The 18225-nt window shown below is 39.2% G+C and overlaps 1 protein-coding gene across 1 annotated transcript in view; it reads left to right on the top strand.

Annotated features, from left to right (window-relative positions):
• Positions 1-18225, top strand: part of cog6 (component of oligomeric golgi complex 6) — a 59873-nt gene that overhangs the window by 27962 nt on the left and 13686 nt on the right. Inside the window, exons 3-7 of the mRNA XM_037677887.1 lie at positions 10928-11000; positions 12524-12635; positions 13540-13622; positions 13820-13890; positions 15688-15781. Coding sequence (XP_037533815.1) covers positions 10928-11000; positions 12524-12635; positions 13540-13622; positions 13820-13890; positions 15688-15781 — 433 coding nt within the window. The remainder of the gene's footprint in view (positions 1-10927; positions 11001-12523; positions 12636-13539; positions 13623-13819; positions 13891-15687; positions 15782-18225) is intronic.

Here is an 18225-nt window from a genome sequence, read left to right as displayed (position 1 = left end):
TTCAGCAATTTCTTTCTGTGTCTTACCCTCTTGCTTGAGGGTGTCAATGATGGCCTTCTGGACAGCAGTCAGGTCGGCAGTCTTACCCATGATTGTGGTTTTGAGTAATGAACAAGGCTGGGAGTTTTTAAAAGCCTCAGGAATCTTTTGCAGGTGTTTAGAGTTACGTCGTTGATTCAGATGGTTCGGTTAATAGCTTGTTTAGAGAACCTTTTCATGATATGCTAATTTTTTGGGACAGGCATTTTGGGTTTTCATGAGCTGTATGCCATAATCATCAGTATTAAAACAATTAAAGACCTGAAATATTTCAGTTGGTGTGCAATGAATCTGAAATATATGAAAGTTTCATTTTTATCATTACATTATGGAAAATAATGACCTTAATCACAATATGCTAATTTTTTGAGAAGGACCTGTACAGCTCTGAAACAAATTATTAGACCACTGCTAATTTTTGGGAAATCAGTATCTCTACATGTATGACAGCCATACAAACACCTCATTCTACTTAATAAAATACTGACTATGTAATACCATAAACCAAATCCTATTTAAAAGTTAAAAAAAAGAAAACTACTTATGGTCATCCTAATCCTCTTGCAGTAAGACCAGCAGTAGTAACTCAAAAGTAATTGGAATAAACATAAACTAATGGCCGTGTCTAAAAGTTGAAAAGAAGGAAAAACAGATTTTAATTTAGGCTTTACAGGCAGAGGGACAGCTTTTCATTGGTGTTCAGGTCTGGATGAATGAAGGACCATCAGATCAAGACCCAGCCGTGGCCAGCCCAACCTTCAGACCTGAATCTCATTGAAAATCTCTGAAAAGTGAAAAAATGAAAGATGGATTGTCACAGGTTATTCAACGTTGCTGAACTGACTGAAGTTTTGTGCCAGAAGTGGCAAAAAAAATCACCCAGCGGGAATGTGACTTGTGGAGAGCATGTTGGGACAAAAAGTCAGGGGGTTTACACCAAACCTAGATTTCTGATCTCTTCTTTTGGTCATGTCTAAAATGATAATAACCAAGTTTCTTTGCATTATTTCAGGTTTCTAAATTACTGGAACTTCTGTGTTATTCTGACCATTTGTCCTGCTCTGCAAATAAATGCTCTAAATACAATCATTTATTTGAAATTTGAAAGAAAAAGTTGTCAGTAGGTTATAGAATAAAACAAAAATGTTCGTTTTACTCCTTTACATACTTGTAAATAGTAAAATCAGGGACAAATAAAAAGTATATAATGTTGAAGCTCTTATTTTGTTTCAGAGCTTTAGATGCATCTTATACAGCTGATGAATGTACTGGTATGCTGCGGTAGCTTGGTGGTCAGTCTTGTAATCTTGAGGTTGCAGGTTCAAAGCCAGGTTGCATCAGGAAGGGCATCCAGCGTAAAACAATTGCCAAATCTTTCATGCGAGTTAATTTGCTGTGACAACCCCTGAAGAAGGGAGCAGCAGAAAGAAACTTCTTTATATACACCGGCATGTGTATATGAATTTTTTAAGTCTCTCTCAAATCTTTTTGGAAATCTTATTTTTTACATGTCATTGATGTTCAGCATCGCACTGCAAAAATTGTCCCTCTAACCAAGTCTCACATTCATATATCCAGACAGAAAGTGTTTTTTTTTATCTTGTTTTCAGACTGATATAATAAACAAGAGCAGAATGTGTTAGATTATTAATCTTTGGAGAATATATGTCTCTCTCTTACTTGTTTGAGATCATATTGGATCTTTCAGAACAATTTGTAGCGGTAAAAACTTGTTTAAAGGCCTCCCATTAACAATTAACATTTGCTGTGCCAACATTAGCACATTTATTCACAGTATAAAGCTGCAGTGTAATATCATATGTAGTATTAATTTCTTACTACGACATAGACAATAAAAAAATCACATGTCTCTTATTATTAAGACACATCTTCCACTGCAGTCCAACCCAGTACACCACAAATTATTTAAAAGGTTACTTCTTTTAGATCAGGGGTTCTCAAACGTATTGGGTTCAGGGACCCCCTCATAACCCTCATATTTATTAAATAACTTTTTTCAATTTGTCTCTTTAATGCAATGGAAATACTTGTATAACATAAATACTTAAGACCTGTTTTTAATAGCGTTAATAGAATTTTTCTCCCCCAAGAAATTTTTGACTTAAGTAGATGTGATTTCCTGGATTTTGGTGTATTTTAACAAGTTGTTAAACATGTACGTGCTTGTAAAATAATAATAATAATTTGCGGACCTTGGGGGGTCTGAGACCCCAGTTTGAGAACCACGGTTTTAGATAATCCATAAAATACAAAACTCTTGGTCACTCACTGTTCATGTTTTTAGCCGTGCAGATCTTCGTAGATCGACCATATTACGGTTCATTTGATTATCCTTGCTTAATTATGTAAAAATCTAATTTTTGGTTCTTTAAAATACATAAATCCAAAATGACACGAGTAGACATGGACCTTTTAAAGTTAAAGCACGTTTGAGTTAAAAACTTCCTGCGTGGTCAGTGAAGTGAGAGTTGAGGCAAGACAGGAAAGGCTGTAGAGCAGAGATGAGAGAGGAGGAATGAAAGATTCATGAGGCAAACTAATATCACTTCTGCGGTTGTATACTCACATATTGTAAGGAAGGCAGCAGTCATCATTAATGAAACATCATTTGGCTCATTCGTCTTGATGTTTGGCCTTGAGATACACTTCAAAGGCCCAGTCCTGTTAGTTTTTATATTTGAGTGTGTGAATTGAGCTTTGCTGATTATGTATTTTCAGTGGAATTAAATGTAAAGATCCTAAATATTCAGCTTACCATAAACCTGAGGGAAATGTAAATATATGATGCTTTTTCTTTGATAGAGCCACCTATGAGGGTTTTTTTTTATGACTTGCAGTAAACTTAATCTAGGTGTCTCTATCAATGAATTTGGCAGTCTTGCCTGTAAGTTGAGTGAATCATTGAGCTGATGCTTTATTTGCTCTGTCAGAATGCCTTCTGCCTCTCCCACCATTTTTGATATATGTGAGCATTCGTGGCCTTTCTAATCTGAGTCTGATGCGCTTTGCTCAGACTAGGCCCGTCACAATAACAAATTTTGCTGGGCGATTAATTGTCTCAGAAATTATTGCGATAAACAATAATATTGTTTGAAATTTAACAATAATTAATTGTCAAATTTGAGGAGAAATGTTGATTTGTGGCAGCACAGTGACGCAACTGGTATAGCTGCTCCCTCTCAGCGTGTAGGTCCCTGGTTCAAATCCCGGTCCGGGTGCCTTTCTGGATAGAGTTTGCATGTTCTCTCCGTGCATGCGTGGGTTTTCTTCGGGTACTCCGGTTTCCTCCCACAGACTAAAAACATGTTGATTGGTAACTCTAAATTGTTCATAGGTGTGAGTGAGAGAGTGAATGTTTGTTTGTCTTGTTTGTCTCTATGTGTCCCTGTGATGGACTTGCGACCCATCCAGGGTGTACCCCGCCCCTCGCACAGTAATTGCTGGACATGGGCACCGGCGACCCCCGTGACCCAAAATGGAAGAAGCGGGTAAAAGATAATGGCTGGATGGATGGATGTTGATTTCTTTGGTGTGTAGTACCTTTTTTGACCATCTGATGGCAGTTTAAGACTGTTTGAACCAAAGGATGGATAGTTGAGCAGCATCTCAAATGGGAGGGAGGGCCCTTGACTTGACTGGGCTGACATGGCGGACGCTCAGTGATTTGAGCTCTTTAGCATAGCATTTTTCACACAAAGCTTTTAATAAAATATCAGTAAACGGCTTCTTTTTGCAGAGAAAAACATCTTTTTATACAAAGGCACGGGTTTCAACCGTGAATTTTGGAGCTCTACAGGACGGAGGTTTATTCCCGAGGTCTGCCTGTTAGCTTAGCTTCTCAGCTTAGCTGCTTTTAACGATCCAACAACACGATTTTGGACGGTTAAAACAGATTTTAAAGAGAAAAGATAAAGAGAGGGGTCAGTGAAGAGCACCGGAGTTGAGCCGTGTCTTCAGTAGAAAGTGAGACACGAAGAAATGATAAAGCCGGTAAATGACAACGAGGTCAATAATTTTCATTCATCATGCGATTAATTGATTTATTGTTTATCGCGACAGGCCTAGCTCAGACAAGATCAGTAGTTCTCTGATTTGTCATAATCCTATTCAGTTGAATCCTAAAAGTGTGTCAGCTGCAGGTAATCAAAGATAAAACATTAAAGTTCCAAATATTCTTGCATTCAAACATTTTCTGTCAGTGCTTGGCTTTTTGTCCATCAGTGTTTACAGCAGTGTGAAAATATTTCCCCATTCTTGTCTGCAGGGAGTTGGGGCGGGACAGAGTTCATTAGTATTTGTAGCAGATGTGATTCATACTCGGTGACCTTGTGTTCTGACTTAAAGGAACTGGTAGATTTGTGACTAAAGACACGGCTGACAGTGGTGGTGTACCACAGCAATTCATGCTGTGATGTCACACCATCAGCACCTCCTTTCCAACGAGCTGACATAAAGGAACAAGACTTAAAATGGAGATTTGTTCTAAATCTAAGAGTGACAGAAGATGACCGATAAAGTCACTTATGAACACATGTAGACAATGAATTCACTTTGTTTGGATTTTTTTGGGGCATCTTGTGGAGTCAATCTAATGTTTGACATACATGTCCTCCTGAGCGGTCCCAGCTCTCGTGTTTCTCTTTGCACAGTGCTCCCATCGGGACCTGCTGTCCATCTCTGTGATATTTTCATGCCTAGAACCAGAATGACCCCACAGCCAGATTGGATAGCTTTGTGCACACTTGGCTTTGACCTTGTCTCCAGCAATTTTATCTCAGAGGAGCTGCCAGAGGAAGTGTACAGGCAAACTGTTTTCCAGCAGTCAGCTTCCTGCACCTCTTTAAATCTGTTTCAGGTCACATTAGCCTCTGCAGTCCAAAGTCATTGTTTTTCCATTTTGTTCTCGTTGAGGCTTTTCTGACTTGTTACCAAGAAATCTGTTTTGGATGATTGGACTGCAGTTGGTCAGCTGTGACACAGCTGGTGTTGAACTGTGTACCCCAAAACATTTTGCAATCAGATATCAATTACTCATGCTTTATGCAAAGGCAACCATTTCACACAGTAGGCTTTTAGCTGAGCAACAAACAAGACATCAGCAGGTCTGCTGAAGTTTCTGTAAAAACAATACATTCAGGCATTTTAACTAATTTATATTTTATCCTTAACATAGTTCAGAGCCAAAGTCACAGACACAATAAAGGCACACATACAACAAATGTCTTCACAGTGCTCATTGTCAGAAAAAAGACTGAAGATTTAAAACTGTAAATGCTGACCGTCATCCGCTGTTCTCTAAACAGCTTCGCTGTGATCGAACCATCAGTGCTGTGTTTAACTAGTGAATTTAATATAACATCAAATATAATATAAAAATTACAGACAACCAAAACAAACATTAAACCAAAGGGGACTCACCCAAAAAGTTCCCTGTAATCCACTTTAACATTCACAACAAAATAGACATTTTTTAATAGAATGATTCAGATTAAATCATTAGTTAAAACTTCTAGCTAGTAAAGGTAAAGCTGTTTTTATGCTGAGATGTTCACTTTGCAGCTGCTCACATTCATACTACAAAACATATGTGAATAACAAGGGGCCAGACCAACTCCAAAGGGACTTTGAGTGAACATATTTTCAATGCACATTGAGGCTCTTTAGATCTCCATTTAGCTCTATTAATTGCATTCCAATAGCTAAAGACGGAACTTCGCAACAAATCTGAACAACCTCATTGATATTTAACAAGACTGAGTCAGGTCCTATGGATGGATTCTTTTTTGTTGAAACGTTTCGTCATTTATCTAAAAGACCTTCATGTCAGACTTAAGAAGTCATTTGGATAAAAGACAAAACGTTTTGACAAAGAAAAATCTGTCCAGAGGACCTGACTTAAACTTGTTAGATATATATGTCAGTGAAATTTAGGTAAAGTTCATGGATGTTATCACTTACTAATGTTAAATTAATGTAGAACCATGCATGTGGGTAAGAGTTGTTTTGTCTAAACAGAGAGGAGCCTGCAGGAGCATGGAGCCTCCGAGGCCTCTAAGCTGGAAAGCAGAGGTTGTTTTGACCTCGCCTCTGTCTGATAAGCATTATAAATAGACACTTCTTTATACTGTCTGTGTGCAGACTTTGCAACTGGAGCTTCGATGTAACATCCGTGTAAGCCTGTTTTCAATTCTGCCCCCACGAAAGTACATAAATGGGTTGAAAGATCTTCTCGTATGATCCTCAGAGTGGCTTATTTGAGTAATGAGTTGATAGGATAATTATTTTATCCAACATTTTTGGTCCTTCGAGCCGGATATCCTTTCATTATCTACTTGCATAGCATCAGGATAACCTCAATAATGCTTACATGGCAGCTGTGCGATACAGTATCTCCTAGAATCCCATTCAGGGCAGCTCTGATGGTAGAGCAGTTGTTTTCAAGGCTCTGTTGATGCTCCTGGTTTGTAACTGGCAGAGGACTGTTCTCAGTTGTTTGCTGTCTTATCTGCCTGTGTCACAGTGTCATTTGTCAACTCTAATGAAGCAGAATGAAGCTGCAGATAGCTTTCAGTTTGCAGAGGTAAAGGTAAAGAATGAGCCACTGAGCTGTGTTTTTCTACTGGCTTTCAGACACAAGGCTTCTTTGTGTTGGGCTGGTCTCATTCAAAGATGCTGTCATCAAGAGCACTAAATAGATGTTGCGTGTTGCTCCATAATGAAATGTAATTCTGCTCACCTGCTGTGCTCTGTGTAATCTTTGCATTAGTGTAGCGTGTCATCACGTGGCGATAACTGAGACGTCTCACGGACAGATGTTTCTGTTGACAATGTGACCTCATTGGCAGGCAGACTTGGAGGTGACAGATCATTGGACTCATTCTCCAAGTAATACTGAGCTGTTTGTGCATCTCCACTGAGTCTAGCTGGCTTTATGCCTAAGTACAATAAAAATAAATTTGCTTATATCAACTAACATTTATCTAAATGTACGTTCTTGGCAACTCGCATCGATCCCTGCAGGAACTGGTGAATAATCAGACATTAAGCTTTTTGTGTTACAGAGCCCATTTTCCTGAAGAAATCAAAGTGCTCTCAGCACGACTCGTGTACAGTTCATTAATAAATAAAGAGGGCAGAGGCCCCGGAGAGAACAATGAGTGTGAATACAACCTGTGTAATATGACACTTGAGGATCATCAAAACCCAGCTTGATGCTAATGAGAATACGGCAACAAGATATTCTTTTGTGTGCTTTCTGATGTAACTATGCGCTCTTTGATCACTGGTGCATGGCTAACTAACAGCTTTGTGAGTGCCAGATTTCCATGCAATTCTTTGGAATGCCTCCCAACAGATTCTAATGAATAATCCACCTACATGGTTTGCGTCCTCCGAACTGATTGGAAATTCCCTCGTTACTGTAAACAGTTCACCATTTCTTCAGTATGCTGTAGTGGTGGGCAAATGTAATAACCATGTGATTAGACTCTCATCAGTTTAGCCGTGTCAGCTAATTAAGTTTCTTTGACTGTTTGGGATTTGTTCGGTTGCGTGAACAAGTTCTGCGTTTGAACAAACTAAATCTGAAGACTTGTTTTCTTTCTGTCCTGCTACTTTGATTCAAATACGCATTGGACTAATAAGCTTGTTTACCTCCTTTCTTCCAACCCACTGTCACATAAACTCCATGAACTTTACATTGTGCCTTTTCCTCTCTGTGGTATTCGGTTCTTTCATCCTGGAGAGAAATGCGTCATGTCCTGACAGTTGCACAGAATCATTCCTGTTCTACCGTTTCCATGTCCTTGCTTGTTTCTCAGAGGGAACTCCCTTAGTGTCATCGTCTTGCGCTCTGTAAAGTCTCTTGTCATGATTTACTTCCTGAAGAAACTGGCCACTCTTGGCTTGCACAGACGTGGGTATATTTGTTGGCACCCTTCCATAACACAACTAATGTGAATGCAGCTGAAAAGTTCCAGTTTTGTCTCATCATTTGGGATTTCTCAACATGCATTTTAGCAAACTCCTGTCAGGCAGTTGTTGTGCGTTTCTGTGAATCGTGGAGCCCTCCCTGACCTTCTTCTATGAAGCCCATTATGGTCAAAGTGCAACGGATGTGATCAGAAAGTGGCGTACCTTGACCTTGGAGTTCAACTTGAATAGTTCTGGATAGTTTGTTTCTCTTTTTCCCCACTATCTGCACCCTCCATCTGATCTGCCTGGGGTTACATTTCTTCTTGTGTCCCCATCCTGGAGGTTTGGCTACAGTCCCATTTAATATCCTTAGTAGCTGCAGTCAGAGGAACATGAAGCTTTTTGGAGATGCTCTTGTAGCCTTTACCATAAACATGGATCTCTATAATGTTTTTTGAGCTCTTCAGACAGTTGTTTCTGTTGCTTTCTCTGCTCTATATTAGTACACGCAAGAAGACTAAACTACACAGTGGCTGTTCATTCCCTTTAAATAGGTTGAATGGCTGGTGGAAAGCTCAACATCACTTGCGATACTGAAGGTCAAACACGTGGTTTGAAACATGACTATAAAGCAACAAATAATAGTCTCTTTAATAATCTGTTCCAACTATTGCAAAATTAACAGTACTTTGTTTAGTTTACTCTATCACAGACTAAAGACATACCGGTACATGAATACATACGTATACATACATACATTAGACCTTTGCTTTCAACTAAAATACTTTTCTTGAGAAACAAAGCATTGTTTCAACGAGCTGTAAGAGTGCCAACAAATTCATCTGCCTCTGCATGAAACTAGAGACACTTCCTTTTTTCTTCAAACGAATCTGCTATAAATTTGATGTGTAAAGAAATGCATTTCCCCCCCGACGTACCCAAGTATGTGAAGTTAAATTAATACATGCACAGAAAATGAATAAGCTGAGAACAAGCGCTGCTTTGAACTGAAGCTCGTCAGGTCGTGCTTGACTTCACATAGTAACTTAATTAAGTGTTTACCAAAACCTTTCACAGCTTGGAAAATATACCATATTTACGCACAATTCTTTACACTATAAACTGTTTTTTTATGTCTAAAAACTTTCTGCAAAAGTCTGTTTATTAATGATTAAAATGCTTGTCTGGATCCAAAGGCTCCAATTCGTCTTCTGACAAGGTTTTACCGATTTTATTTTAATGTTCGTCGAGCACAGCGTGGAGCAGTTTTACTAATTTATTCATCCCTCATTTAAATGGATGGCCTCAATGGCCGATCTCGTTCTTTCCCTGTAGATCACTGTAATTGTCATGGGGCATTTTGGTTCTTCTTGTTTTAATTTCATTTTTGCTAAAATGTACGTTTCTTCTCAGTTACCAGTTTTCTCCTCTTTGTTTTTGGTTTTATTGTGTGAACGTTGGACATTATTCTACAACTGTAACGTTAAACGTGTTAATTGTTTTCTGGTGTTATGTTAGATGACTTGTGCTAAACAGTTTTTTAAGGTCGAAATGAAAGCGTGGAAGGCTGTTTTCAATAATGCTGGGCTGTTGTGTTTATCTTATTGTCCTGCAAATGTCACAGTTTTTTTTGTGTAGATTTGCCAGTCCTGCGACTTGTACATATTTTTCTCCAAATTTATGACGCAATTTTTGATTGACGCTTTAAATGTTCATTCATACTGACGTGAACCTGAGTAAACATTACGATTTTCAGCCGCTAGAGGCACGAGAGGGCCCTCTAGGCTTTTGACAAATACCGGTAGGCGTATATGTTGTTCATGTACCGCTACCCCCTTTGCACCCCTCTACCAAACATTGATCATTAAATCCATCCATCAGTCGCGGCTCCGGCTGCAAGCTCTACAGCCTTCCTCCTCCACCCGAGCCGGGAGGAAGGGAGCAGCGGAGCGCGTGTTCCGCGACCCCGGGAAGCAGCGAGGTGCAGGTGGACGAAGGCTCCTGAGTTGGCGGCCGGAGCCTTAGTCTCTGCTCCGTCATTGGAGCGGGGAGGAACACCAGCACCCAGGCGAAATGAAGCTGTTTCGACCATTAAAGTGCATTGATTAAGGAAAAATTTAAACTAAAACACACCTTTGCTATAAAGTCGAGCAAACAAACAATTGTTTTTACGTGTTAATCTTGTTACATTTTGAAGAACAGCAACAGTGAGTCCCCCTGTGTGCACTCCCACTCCCCGTGGGTCAGCGGTGACTCATAATAAATACAACTTACACGCCGAAGCGACTTATATACGTTTTTTCCTCTTCGTGATGCTTTTTTCCCTGACTGATGCAACTTATAGCGACTTATACGCCGGAAAATACGGTAGTTGTAAAGTGGGGAACGTTGTTACTGCTGAAGTTTTAATTGTGTCATTTCTTCTGTTAGGTCTGCTGTTAGAGAATTTAAGCCATGTTTATCTGTTCATCTGTTCTCTGTGTGTTTTGAAGCGAAAACAAAATCAACATATGGAAATACAAAGGGCAAGGAGACCTTGAGTTCCTTTATGTGTGCCAGGGTTGCTGAGATGTGAAGAGAACTACTGAATCAAAGCTTCCTGCAACACTTTTACAGACCTTTACTTTCAGCTGGTTGAGCAGCGTTTTGCAGTCATGTGGAAAACAAAGGTCACATAATCACCAGGTTATTCAGCTTCACCAAAATAACCTGGTGATTTACGGCTCCTGCCTTGCTTTCACCAAGAAGGAGATGTGTGGATGGAGGGATGGGAACAGAGGGAGGACCTGCTGTTGTCCTGTGTCGAGTTCCCCGTTTGACCGGGGCTGTTGCCATAGCTGCTTTTGTGTTGAGGCACTTCCTGACATGATAGTGATCGTCTGCTATTGTTGACAGTGGCAAAACCTGGCCAGAATCCAGCTCCCTTCTTTTTGTCTGTTGTGCGTCCCTCTAGTATCCATCTTCTCACTGCTGCACATCATGTTTTCAGTCTGTCCCATCCTGCTGACTCTGTTTCAGGGCTCTAAGTTGGTGCATTTGTTCAGCGTGCCTACCATCTGCTGTACAACTTTGAGCATTACATCTTGTTTATATGTGCAGTCTTTTGTTAAACGAAAGCTAACATGTTTCAGTTTTACTCTTGTTTTTTATTATTATTATTATTAAACTATAAGATATGTGATACAAAAACACAGATTGAACTAAATCAGAACAGAATAAAAAAATAAAAATAAAGAACAAGAGTTGGGAAGCGAAACTTGTATACACACACACACACACACACACACACATATATATATAGCTTAATTTTTCAGTCTTTCCCAAAACAAAAATAACCTAATGTAATTAGTTAAATATTTAAATAAATAGACAGTACCTGAATCCGATTCAGTGACAAAAACAGAAAATATATACAGAAACAAAAAAAGGAGTGGTGGCACAGAGGTTAGAGATGGTTGGCCTGTGTTCGGAAGATTGACGGTTCAACATCCGGTATTGACAACATCAAAAATGTGGGTGGGATAGGTGAAGCACCCACACCTGCCCCTACCCTCATTTGCCCCACTCTGGGCCCTTGAGCAAGGCCTTTAACCTCCACCATCTGCTCCTCTGGGCTAGCAGCTCTCTGCTCCACACTGTGGTAGCATCAGGAAGTGCATCCGGCGTAAAAATAATTGCCAAGCCGACTTAGTTCGCTGTGACAACCCCTGAAGAAGGGAGCAGACAAGAAAAAATAAAAAAAATGAATATATATATATACAGAAACGAAACTGTAGATAAAAGCCTGAGTTTATTGTATCTTCACCTTGATATATTCTAAATGGCAAAACATTTCTTCAATACTTTTAACAGAAACTACCACTTAAGTTATACTTTTTGATATAAAAATAAAAAAAAGACTAATCATATTTGCTTTTTATATATTTCATGGTAATTGAACTGTACTTATATAGCGCCTTTCTATCTTGTCAAGATACTCAAAGTGCTTTACACTGCAATCTGTGTCCTCATTTACTCATTCATACAGCACTCTACTGGATCTGTACAAAGACTAATCAGAGCTTTATCACATTCAAACACTGAAGGGACACACATCGGAGGCAATGAGGCGTTCAGTGTCTTGCCCAGGGACACTTCAGCATGTGACTGCTGGTGGAATCGAACCCCCAACTCTCCCACTGGAGGACGACTGCTCTAACCACTCAACCACAGCTGCTTATATACAGTGACCAAAACAATCTTGTTCAACATGCAACAGATTTACATCAGCATTAAATATTTGTACTGTCTTTTACTTTTTTGAAAACACCTTTTTCACTTTTAAGTTCTAAAATAATTAGTTTTGTAGATACTTCCTTTTACGTCTACACAGAAAGTCTTGCACTGAACTCTTATGGAGCAAAGTCACCTCAAATAATAATACTAAATAAATGAAAATGACAATCTTCAAACGTGTCTAAATTTAAAGGGAAATATTTTTTCTTGTGGATATGTTTGAATGTGTTAAAATGCAACGATGACAGCATCCCTCCTCTCTCTGTCCCTTCAGTCAGCGACTCGAAGTGAAAGCTCAGGTTGCTCAAGCTTTCCTTGCCAAGTTCCAGCTAACTAATGAGGAAATGGCCACACTACGAGGCACTCGAGACGTGGCCATTACTGAGGTAATCACTCTCATAGTTTGGACACGTAGATTAAATTAGAACAATCCTCAGACAGCCACAGAGCAGAGGGTGTAGGATCAAATACCCACATGTTCTCTGGTTGTTTTCCACCATCATCTACATTCACATCTCCATAACATAAAATGTTGAAATCTGCTAAATGATGTTTTCTTTGCCACAACTTTTATAATGTTTTTACAACTATTAATCATGACGGTTATTTCATGTATTTTTTTTGTTTGTTTGTTTGGTCAGGTAATAATTTTGTAAGTGAAATGGGCAGAATTTCTTTATTTTACAAGCTCAGCATCACAAACCCCAGTCTAACAAGACCCCAAAGTTGATTATTTAAACTCCAGCAGTCTTTTTTTTATATTGGGCCCATCCAGCAGATTAGTTCAACTTTCACACGTAATTTTTGTTAAGAAACTTGGCGTTATTTTTTAAAACTTTGTAATAACTTGATGACTGGCTGTAGCTAATGATGGCCTCTTTTATACCGTTATCCACCCATTTACAAAATCTTCCCATCATGGAGACAGATGGCATCCAATATTAATCTGGAGACCAAACGCTCAACAAACAGCACCATGGTCACTTTAAACTGCACTGAATATTCAAAACAGAATCTCCTTGGACTTACCTACATTTCCCATATGATGTGCACCTAACCCAAAAAGAACCAACAGTTTGGGTCTGCATCAAGTGTCAGGTTATATAAATTGAAATATAATAATTTATAAATATATTATGGTGTCCTCTGCTGCCAGTTTCAAGACAATGCTGCTTTTTTTTTTTATGTAACAGACGGCGTGTTTGTACCCCAAAACATTTGTTCTCAAATCAGTGTGATAATGCTCAGTTATATTTATTATGTTTATATTTATGTCATTACATTTTCCAGGATTTCTTCAAAGTTCTCTCTCGAGTTAAACACATACACGAGGATGTGAAAGTCCTCCTGAGAACCAACCAACAAACTGCAGGGTGAGCTTCACATCACAAGCGGTTTCTTTGCTCTGTTGAAAATTCACCATCTCCTGTAACAGATTTACTTTATTTGTTATATTTTTGGTAAAAACACATCATCTTTGTAGGTTTTATGTTCCTGGCCCTGTCAGGGTCTGACACTGTGCTGCAGGTCTTGAGTATGTGATGTGTGGTCCCGGCGTGTTCTGTTTTAGGTTAGAGATCATGGAGCAGATGGCGGTGTTACAAGAGACGGCATACGAGCAGCTCTACCGCTGGGCTCAGAGTGAGTGTTGCACACAAATGTAATCACTAAAGCATTAAAAATTCATCCCAAGACTGTATTAATATCTTGATGAAACGTGTAGATACTTCTTTTTGTAATGTTTTTTGTGTGTGTGTGTGTGTCCCCCCAATGATACATTTTGCTTCTCAAGCAAGAAGAATTCTGCTCATAAGTCAATTTTTTTTACAGCCTTTTATTTATTTATTTTTTGTAAGAATACCAGAAAACCAAAATTTCCACATTTGAACCACATTTTGAAATCAAAACAGTTTAGACTTCAAAAACCACCCACTTAAAACTGTGCAGTAACAAAATAAAGAGCACATATTTCATTTAGCAGTTGAGGTTCGGGAGATGTTGTTCATCAAAGATGTCGGCTTGTTTTCCAAAGGATCTGTGTTTTTTTTTTTTTTTGCTGCTCCCTTCCACAGTGTACAAACTCATACGGAGACTTGGCCATCGGTTTTACGTCAGATGCCCTTCTTGCTGCAATCACCAAGCCACCGCAGCCCACACAAGTGCCCGGGAAGGGAAATAAGTGCCTTACAAGAAGAGTTTACTTTTTCCATTCAAGTTTTCATTATCTTGTTTGGGGATTCAAACCTGCTTACAGGCTCGCCTGCTCTAACCTCTGCTCCACCACTCCTCGTAGGATCTGTGTTATGTGCAATTTTCATTTACAGAGCGAATGCTAAATTTTTTGAAGAAGACAAGAGTCTGCCAGAGTCTTAACTGGAGTTAGTGGGAGAGATCATATCTCTCAAGTTTTAGCTTCTCTCCACTGGCTCCCTGTCAAATCCAGAACATAATTCAGAATCTTACTTCTAAGCCTAGCTCCATCTTCTATTCGAGATCTTATTGTTCCATATTTTCCTAACAGAGCACTTCACTCTCAGACTGCAGGCTTATCCGTGGTTCCTAGAGTTTCTAAAAGCAGAATTGGAGGAAGATTTTTCAGTTATCAGGCTCCTTTCTTGTGGAACCAACTTCTAGTTTCTGTCCATTAGGCTGACGCATTGTCCAGTTCTAAAACTGGACTTAAGACTTTCCTTTTTGATAAATCCTATGGTTAGCGTTGGCTTGTTATGCTGCTTTAGGCTTAGACTAATGGAGGACAAATTGACCTCATTTCCTTAAATGATTTGCTAAAATTAAATAGTTTTCATTTGATACTATTTCTAGCTTAACGTGATTCTTGACCTGCCATTGTGTATCTATTCCTACCAAGCCCAGCCAGTCCAAGCAGATGGCCGCTTGTCCTGAGCCTGGTTCTGCTAAAGGTTTCTTCCTCATGAGGGAGTTTTTCCTTTCCACGTCGCCTTCATGCTTGCTCAAGATGAGAGTTCTGCGATGAATTTAAACTCAAAGCAGTCTGCTCCTCAGATAAATAATGTTAAATGATTATTTTTATATATGAATGTTTCTGTTCAGTGCCCTGAGACGACTTCTGTTGTGACTTGGCGCTATATAAATAAACTAAATTAAATTGACAAGACAGCTTTGTATTCTCTGCGTGTTGTGAGGTCGTCGGGAGTGGAGCATGTTTATCAGTTTTCATCGCTGTCTGTCGGTTGCTCTAAATATGGCGTAAGCAAACTGTCTTAACTTCTTGGAAAATGATAATGGGGAAAATCTATTTGAAAAATGTGGATGGTGCTTTGATTTGCTTGTGGTCAAATGTATTTTGCAACAATGAGCCTTGCATAACATAAGCGATTACTAGAAAGCTATTAAAAAGAGTATTTTTCTTCAGTAAAGATACATTTCTTGTCTTGTTTTTTCTTGTCCTCTTCATAGATGAATGTCGAGGGTTGACTCAGGAGACGTGTGATATTAGCCCTGTGTTAACTCAGGCCATGGAGGCCTTACAGGATCGCCCTGTTCTTTACAAGTAAGCACAAACTCTCATGACCACAGGCATATTTATTAAAAGAAAAAAATACTTTATAATAAATAAAATGTGCAGTTTTGAGGCTTTATGATTACTGTTTTCTTGTGAATCTCGCAGGTGGATTTTAAAACCTAATGGCACTTATTGCTGCTCTTATCAACCTTAGCCTCCATGCTGCCTTGCATGAATTATGGGCACGACTTCCGGTGCAGACCAGAGCCGGCTTTTGTTTATATGCTAACTGTACAAGCTAAGTTAGTTTGTCCGAGCATTGTGGATTTAATTTAAACATGTAGGAACACCACCTGTCAGAGCTCATACAGGACAATATAATCATACCTCTGCCTGCTGAGGACAAGGATGGAGGACGACCTGAAGAAGTGGCTGCAGATTACATCTACTAGCATATTTTGCTACTTCGTTGATTCGGTTCTTCTGACGGTGAAGCAATGAACAACCTGGAAAGCTCTGAGGTGTATTAGTATCTACACAGTTGGTCACGTTTTGTTAAGGGACGCAATCTTATTTACCGTAAAGCAGACCTAGAGCCCAGCCAAAGCCTTAAAGTCCTCCATCACTGAACTTGAGTTAATTGCAGAGAAAAGCATAATACCAACAAATTCTATAAAGCTGTGCCCTCCATACACTTAAAATCAGACCTGATATTCTCGTCTCACTGTTTTCAATCCTGCTGAGGATCCGGCGTCTGTTCTGGTGGTTTATTGTAGTCCAGCTACAAAGTAGGATGCAGGTTTTCCTCCGTCGACCGTTTGTCAACAAAGTGAAATGAGCTCACATACAGTAAAATGTTTTAGGTGGTTTCTTCAAGTTCACATTTTTCAGCCACATGCTTCTTAATTCCTCATCTGATGGAAACTATACCACATTTCACAGGAACTTTGTGTTGGGTCCGTGATCAAAACTCTGTTGTTGTAGCCACTGATTTAGTTTGGTCTGCTTGTTCATGCAGCCACGAACACAACAGGTACCTGAACTCAGCATGGCTATTTTAGCAAACTTACATGTTTTTTTTTTTGTTTTTTTTTTATAAATGTAAACAAAACAAAAATAGTGTTATATCTGCTAAACTGGATGCAAATTACAGTAGTCCCTCTTTTATTTCTGATCGTGTGGCTCATCCATCGATCAACCAGTTGTGTGTCATGTCCAATCTTAGTTTGAAAAACCACGATAGAGCAAGTCTACGAAAAACGAACCGCAAATTGGCGAGGGACTACTTTACTTTCAAATAAACCGCAGTCTGTGCTCCGCTACCATGGTTCACCAATGCTTACTGCTACTTCCTGTCTGACAGGAAGTTGTACCCATAATCACTTATACATTAGAGCCCCCAGGAATAAGGTGGATAGAGAAGAGGTTCTTGCTTAAAATATAAAGTATTTGAGCAAACAGCCTGAAGCAGTGGAAAAGGTCACTGGTTTGCATTTCCACAGACCATTCCTACAAACTTGAGAGGTGTTCATAAAATAATCAGCATAGATACAATTTAATGAAAGTATGATTTAAATAATTAGTTTTAGTACATGTAAGATATTTATTTTTATCATGCCTCATGCAGAAATTTCTCCTCACATGTTGCTAAAGTGGAAGCCAACTTAAAAATTTTATATCTAACTTCACCATTCAACTAAAGGGCTAAATGTCCAAGTATGATTTAAAATAAAACATCTAAAATGGTTTTAAAAGGTGAATGTTATCATTTTGTTTCGGGGTCTAGAAAACCTTTTTGACGTCTTTGATTTGTCACTGCTGAAAGAAAAATAGGACCAAGACAAAACGTATATTTTGCATGAATACTTTAAGAACACTTTAAAATGTTTACGAGCAGTCTGTAGGTACACAATCTGTTTCTCAACGTGTGCCACTCTCTTTGTTGAACTCCAAACTCTATTTGGATTATAGATACACGTCTGCATTGAATCTTGAAATTTCAATTAGCTTACATTGAGAATTAACTGCCTGGAAATTTGCGTTACTAAAACAGAAGATAAATACAAAAAAAAAAAAATAAAGATAATTAAAAAAAAAAAAAAAACGGTAAACGGCCAGTAGGAAGTAGCATGTTCTTATTTTAGAACAAGTAATTCTGAAGGACTCCCTGAAGCTTGCCTTGACTCTAATTTTACCTTAAAAGCAGCAAACCTCACGCTCTGATGTGTTTTCATGTGTGTTCATGGCCGACACTTCCTCGGTCTGTTTAGTGCACCTGCCTCCGTGCACACGCTGTCCAAGGTCACGCTCGGGCTGGGTTTGTTGAGGCTGGACAGCGGTGCTCTTCAGCACACTATCTTTTGTTTAGTCTGTCCCGGAGGCTCTCCCTGCCAAGTCATCCAAACTCTTAACGGAAACGCTGCCTTCACTGTTGATTTTAGAAAGCGGACCACAGAGTCTTCACAACAACTGCGTGGCTCCTGTCTTTTCAC

Source organism: Nematolebias whitei, chromosome 6 (genome assembly GCF_014905685.2).
Source record: "Nematolebias whitei isolate Nwh7 chromosome 6, NemWhi1, whole genome shotgun sequence".
Taxonomy (NCBI): domain Eukaryota; kingdom Metazoa; phylum Chordata; class Actinopteri; order Cyprinodontiformes; family Rivulidae; genus Nematolebias; species Nematolebias whitei.
The sequence above is the reverse complement of the archived record's forward strand: the minus strand, read 5'-3'. Positions and strand labels throughout refer to the sequence as shown.